General features: G+C 34.1%; 1 protein-coding gene across 1 annotated transcript in view; it reads left to right on the forward strand.

Moving 5' to 3' along the window:
- LOC135196764 (hemicentin-2-like) overlaps nucleotides 1-7,500 on the forward strand; it is a 56,953-nt gene that overhangs the window by 41,604 nt on the left and 7,849 nt on the right. Inside the window, exons 5-7 of the mRNA XM_064223566.1 lie at nucleotides 686-763; nucleotides 1,650-1,777; nucleotides 4,499-4,607. Coding sequence (XP_064079636.1) covers nucleotides 686-763; nucleotides 1,650-1,777; nucleotides 4,499-4,607 — 315 coding nt within the window. The remainder of the gene's footprint in view (nucleotides 1-685; nucleotides 764-1,649; nucleotides 1,778-4,498; nucleotides 4,608-7,500) is intronic.

Consider the following 7,500-nt stretch of genomic DNA (forward strand, 5'->3'; position numbering starts at 1 on the left):
ATATATATATATATATATATATAGATATATATATATATATATATATATATATATTTATATATATATCTATATACTATATATATTATATATATATGCACAAATTTCACATGATAAATATGGTTTAAGATATACTAGTAAATAAAAACTCTTTCACACCTTCTACTCTCTCTCTCTCTCTCCCAATATATATACATATAGGTATTATATTTATATATATATATATATATATATATATATATATATATATATATATACATATATATATATATATATATATATATATATATATATATATATATATATATATTATAAGAGAGAGAGAGAGAGAGAGAGAGAGATATATATATATATATATATATTTATATATATATATATATATATATATATATATATATAAAATTTACATGCAAAATTATTTGCTTTGAGATATACTCGTCAATAAAAACTCTTTCACATCGTCTATTCCGCTTTCTTTCTTTCTTTCTTTCTTTCTTTCTTTCTTTCATTCTCTCCTGAGACATTCATTATCCAGAGTATTTCATCTATTCAAGTATATCCAAGATTCTCTCCCCTCCCCCAACTATCCCCCGCTAAGCCGGTGGTATTATTATTATTATTATTATTATTATTATTATTATTATTATTATTATTATTATCTGTCATGGCATTTACCCAATCCGCGCAGGTATCGTGGATTCGGCAGAGCGATCTGCATGTCATCTCCGCTAATGAGCTCACCTTCACCTCAGACGACAGGTTCAGGGCAAGTATCATGGAACTGTTGTTGCCTTTAATTAGTTGATTAATATTCTCAAGAGTTCATTGCAATACTGAGAATATATTTTAATTAAAAGGGATAAAATACAAGACACACAAACTCACACAGATGGAAATTATATGTAATTATTTGAGTAACGAATGTATTTCTGATTTATATGAGGTACGAACCCACGACACAATCATAATGTATGTATGTATATATATATATATATATATTATATATATATATATATATATATATATATATATATATATATATATATATATATATATAGTATATATGTATATATATATATTATAGGATATATATATATATATATATATATATATATTTATATATATATATAATATATATATATATATATATATATATATATATATATATATATATATATATATATATATAGTAAATATATATATATATATATATATATATATATATATATATATCTATATGTCTATATCTATATGTATATATATATAATATATATATATATATATCATATATATGTATATATATATATATATATATATAAATGACCTATTTTTTCATATGCAATTACATATTTACTCCATAGTCTTTTGAGCAAACATACACGTATACCTAATACCTTTTCCTTTTCACAATAAAATCCACAGATTCGCCCGCATAAAAAGAAAAGTAAACAGCAAACCTTTGCAAACTAATGCTCTAAAAACATTGGATTTGGATGGAAATTAAGGTGTAATTAACTAACCCAATTTACTTGTATTAATGGTGATATCGTGCATAAAGGTTTCACGGCAGTTTTTACGTTTAGATAAATGAAATAATCATTAGGCACCTCCAGTCCATGAATTGATTCCATTATCTTCCTCATCAATTGCAGGTAATTATCGATAACCTGACGTCGTCGTTCTCCCTGGAAGTGATATCAGCCCTGAGGAATGACTCCGGCGTGTACGAGTGCCAGGTTAATACTCGACCCAAGTTATCGAGGCCCATCACTCTTAACGTCCAAGGTCAGATAGATTCTTTTCTATCAGTGTCACGCACTTCTTTCGACCCTGGTTGGGGCTGTTTTTCAGGAGGGGAGATGGGACTGCTTTTCGCTTTTATTTGGCTTTCTGGGGGAGTTCGTTTCGTTTTAACTTTGCGGTCTACTATTCGTCTTTCTTCTGCTAATTCTGTGAACAAGGATTTAAGGAATTCATTTACTCTCTCTCTCTCTCTCTCTCTCTCTCTCTCTCTCTCTCTCTCCTTTCTTTTTCTCGATGTTTTTTTTTTCTTTCTCGGGCATCCCTGTGAACTGACATATGAGAATTATCTTCTTTGCTTCATTCACCGTTCTTATTGATCAAGTTTCCGCCCTCCTAAGAACTATTTCTTTGACCAACATCAACATTAACTTAATTATGTGTATGTTTGCATAGTTTTCTTTCTCTTTCCTTCTACTTCTCTGACCAAAATGAACATTGATTTAACTGTTTGTGTGTTTATTTATGTGTGCTCACATTACGAACGCTTACCTTCCCTTACGTACGTATCAAATGATTCGTATAGCTTCTCTTAAGTATGAATCATATGATTCGTTTAGCTTCTCCTACGTATGTATCAAATTATTTCTTTAGCTTCTCTTACGTACATATCAAATTATTCGTTTAGCTTCTCCTACGTATGTATCAAATGATCCGTTTACCTTCTCTTAAGTATGTATCGTATGATTCGTTTACCTTCTCCTACGCATGTATCAAATGATTCGTTTACCTTCTCTTAAGTATGTATCGTATGATTCGTTTACCTTCTCCTACGTATGTATCAAATGATCCGTTTACCTTCTCTTAAGTATGTATCGTATGATTCGTTTACCTTCTCTTAAGTATGTATCGTATGATTCGTTTACCTTCTCTTAAGTATGTATCGTATGATTCGTTTACCTTCTCCTACGTATGTATCAAATGATTCGTTTACCTTCTCTTAAGTATGTATCGTATGATTCGTTTACATTCTCCTACGTATGTATCAAATGATTCCTTTACCTTCTACGCATACATCAAATTATTCCTTTACCTTCTACGTATGTACCAAACGATTCATTTACCTTCTTTTAAGTGTGTATCATATGATTCGTTTACATTCTCCTACGTATGTATCAAATGATTCCTTTGCCCTCTACGTATGTACCAAATGATTCTTTTACTTTCAACGTATGTACCAAATGATTCCTTTACCCTCTATGTATGTATCAAATGATTCCTTTACCTTCTACGTATGTATCGAATGATTCCTTTACCTTCTACGCATGTATCAGATGATTCCTTTGCCTTCTACGTATGTATCAAATGATTCCTTTACCTTCTAGGTATGTATCAAATGATTCCTTTACCTTTTATGTATGTATCAAATGATTCGTTTAGCTTCTCTTACGTATGTATCAAATGATTCGTTTAGCTTCTCTTACGTATGTATCAAATGATTATTGTGTGACACCCTCATTCCCATTAAGAGTGAAGAGACCATTGAATGCCGGAAATGTATTAAATTCAGCCGCCATTCCTATTCATTGTGTCGCTGAATAGAACAATGCATTTCAATCATATTAATGATATGCAGTGAAAAGGTGTTTGCCGAGCGTCCCTGAATGAATGAATATATAAAATCGTAACTCAGATCTGATTAAGTTTATATCGGTGAATGTTTTTTCTAGCACGAATTGTGCAGACTCTATTGAGCTTTGTTCTCTTATCGTCATTCTGTAATTGTCTCTGGGAAAAAATGGAGAAATTATGTTAAATATTCGAATTTACTGGAAGTACAGAGGAAAGGAGCAGACGCTATGACTACATTCACTTAACATTACTGAATATAACTCTACAGTAACCAACCTAACCTCACCCAACCCAACCCCACGAAACCTCATGGATTTCTTTGGCAGATATTCCTAACTAATCTCTCGTGATTTCGTGCGCACAGATCACTGCGATCGACAACCTAATACTCTTATGGAGCCCACAGCCATAAACAACAAAAGACGTAAAGTCTCTAATTTGCCAGATGAGCGTGACACAATTCTCTAGTAATAAAATACAAAACAACGCTCGTTTAATATTCTTATTGTCCGCCTGATGCTCTACTTATCAGTACGATAATTTTTCTTGGTCTCCCACTTTCTTACAGGTATCTGTTACAATAGTGGGTGAATACACTGGGGAGGCCCTCAATACATTATAAACAAAAGGTTCCCGTCTGTAACTACTGTAATGATCTTGCCCAGAGTTCTGCACGTGTCTTTTTTTTTTCTTTTTTTTTTCTTGGCCCTAACCCTAGGTGTTTTAGAACTAAAGATATCCATTGTTTAAAAATAAATTACTTGATGTGGTATACCTTTGCCATTCTGTCTATTCAAATTCATTATTATTATTATTTTGTTCTAAGGGGTCCACAATAATGAAAAATGTTAAGAATTCCACTATAATTTAAAAACACCTTCCAAAGCTTTTGAACCCTTCTCTAGGTTCATCCTTTGGACTGAAGATGAACCCAGGGAAGGGTTCGAAAGCTTTGTAAAGTGTTATTAAATTGTACACGAACTCTTTTAACATTTTGTTATTATTGTGGACCCCTTAGAACATTATATGTACTCTCGTAACAGAGAGTTTTTCCCAATTATTATTATTATTATTATTATTATTATTATTATTATTATTATTATTAATAGTTTCCCCCCCCCCCCCCCCCCCCCGGCCCGGCGGCGAAAATTCAGGGTCCAAGCGAGCTGTATATCAAGAGTGGGTCGACGCTTGTCATCAGCTGTACAGCACTGCTTCATCCAGACGCCGTCAGTACAGTAAGTCTTTTATTGCTTTGTTCAACTGAAAGACTGATTGACTGGTTCATTTAAAAGTAAAAAGCGTGTGCTAGAATAACCTGGGCCGGTAAAGCTGCTGTTGAACTAACTCCTCGATCTTTTTACATGCAATAAATTTCTTTTAACTAAAATGATCCACGAAAGTACTTCTTACAGTTAGTTGATTGTTCCATTTACATCATATTGGAGTTGCAATACAAGATCGTTGAAATCACTTGCAAAGCCACTCGTAGACATGACTCCGGAGTGATAATGTCATAACATCAGTATACATAGGTAGCATGAATATTTCAAATATATGAATTTCGTTTACACTCAGTGTCCCTCATTATAATCACCTTAATCATCAACAATATTATCATACCCAACACTGATATTCTGCGTGATGGTATATGTATGTTCAAGCCGGTCAGTCTCAGTGAAAGGAGCAGGGCTCTTGCCGTTGATCTCATAATATATATGTATATATATATATATATATATATTATATATATATATATATATATATATATATATATATATATATATATAATCTTTCGAGCTACAAATGTCCTTTAATATCTAATTCGCTCAACCTCGGAATTGATATATTTTCATATATCTACCGAAGGGGAATTTTTAGTTGATAATAATTTCGTCCCCTCATGGGATTGAACCACCGTCCAACGGACAGGGACGAAATCAGGACCTGTCCGTCCGTTGGACGGTGGTTCGATCCCATGAGGGGACGAAATTATATCTAAAAATTCCCCTTCGGTACATATATGAAAATATATCAATTCCGAAGTAGAGCGAATTAGATATTAAAGGACATTGCAGTTCGAATGATTTTATATTAATCACGGTGATGTGATAATTATTCATATATATATATATATATATATATATATATATATATATATATATATATATATTATATATATATATATATATATATATACATATATATATATACATATTATATATATATACATAAAGATAAAACAATTTCATCTTCATATTATATTGTTGTATCACAGTATATGATGTCCACATATATACATATGTGAATAATATCACATCACCGTGATTCATAACGTCACTGTCCGTCCTGATTTCGTTCCCGTCCACTGGAAGGTGGTTCGATCCCATGGTTTAGCCTCTCTGTTGGCCGAATTGATAACGTCACTGTCCCGTCCTGATTCGTTCCCGTCCACTGGGACGGTGGCCCTATCCCATGAAGGGACGAAAATTATTATCAACTAAAAAAATTCCCCCTCGGTACATATATCGAAAATATATCACTTCCAAGGTTAGAGCGAATTAGGTATCAAAGGACATTTGTACCTCGAATGATACACACACACACACACACACACAACACACACATATATATATATATATATATATATATATATATATAATATATATATAAATATAATATAATATAATTAAGTGCCACATTGAGCTATCAACGTCCTAAGTAGATTATCTCATATGTATCAACTTGGATAATGCATAAATAGCCAAAAACAAAACTGTCTTTTGAATCTTATAGGTTTACTTTATGGATTATGATAACCAAGTTAATACGAGCAATATATGTATAACCTAAAAAAAAAAAAAAAAAAAAAAAAAAAAAAAAAAAAAAAAAAAAAAGACAAATAAGGTCAATTCAATCCGCCACCGATGGTAAACGTAGCAAAGTTACAAAGCGCAAACAGCGTCGCCACCATCATCAGAAATCGACATGCATTCCAAACAGAGGCAGAACCTTTTCGCTCATATTGGGAAAGCTCATGGCAGGTTTGGCCAACTCTCTTTGAACGGAGCAAATGCCAAGTTTTTACGGGGGAAGGGAGCTCGAGGTCTGGAAGGGGGGGCGGGGGTGGGGGAGGTTCTCCTTACTTAAGGGTGAAAGGGGAGGAGTTGGGGAATAGTGGCTAGTGTTTTGCTTCGGGGAAGGGGCGGGGGAGGAGAGGTGCGCCAGTGACCTGATTCCCCCTTGAAAGTTCCAGGCGTGGGAATGTTCCAATTCCAGTGAGGAATTCGGCAAAAGCACTTTGGTGTGCTGAGTCTCCGACCAATGACGGGGAAAAAAAAGTTTAGGGGACAATCGAGATTCAGTCCGGATGATTGTGCTACGCTTCGGGTTAGTTGCTGGCTGCAGTAACGGACGGCTGGTTTTGAATGGGAAACGAATCGTATCTGCCATCTTTTTATGTTAATACCTTCTCTGTGGAGGTTCTTTTCTCTGTCTGTCTGTCTGTCTGTACGATTACTGAAAACGCTAAGCGTACATTATCGTGGAGGGTCTCCTTGGGGGGTGGGGGGATGCCCCACCTATCCACCCACCCTTTTTTTTCTGCCAGTCTGCCAGAAGGATTACTCAAAATACTATGCGCATATTTTCCCCAATATGCGTGCCTTGTAACTGGCTACACATAATTAGGATAGAATAGAGAATTTAGGCCAAAGGCCAAGCCCTGGGACCCAAGAGGTCATTCAGTGGGTGGGAAGTATGAGGGAAGAAAGCGAATATGAAAGGAGGTAGAGTAAAAGGAATGGAAGGGGTTGTAGTTAGGGGCCGAAGGGGCGCTGCAAAGAAGTAATGCCTACACTACGCCGCATGAGGGCCACTGACGACACCGTCCCCTATCCTTACATGAATTAAACTTTGCTGAAAAAGTTCCCTCCTCGTGGGTGCATCACATTTCAACATACTGGAAGTAATTCTGCTTAAATCCTAATAGGATTGCAAAAACTCCATTTTCCAAGCTGAATATATATTGCTGTATCAACGTACACCAGAGAATTAAAACAATTTTCATAGTACCAATCCTTTTATAGTTACCACAGTACGTGGAATAGTTTTAAATATGAGAGGATAATA

Source organism: Macrobrachium nipponense, chromosome 18, assembly GCF_015104395.2.
Source record: "Macrobrachium nipponense isolate FS-2020 chromosome 18, ASM1510439v2, whole genome shotgun sequence".
NCBI lineage: Eukaryota > Metazoa > Arthropoda > Malacostraca > Decapoda > Palaemonidae > Macrobrachium > Macrobrachium nipponense.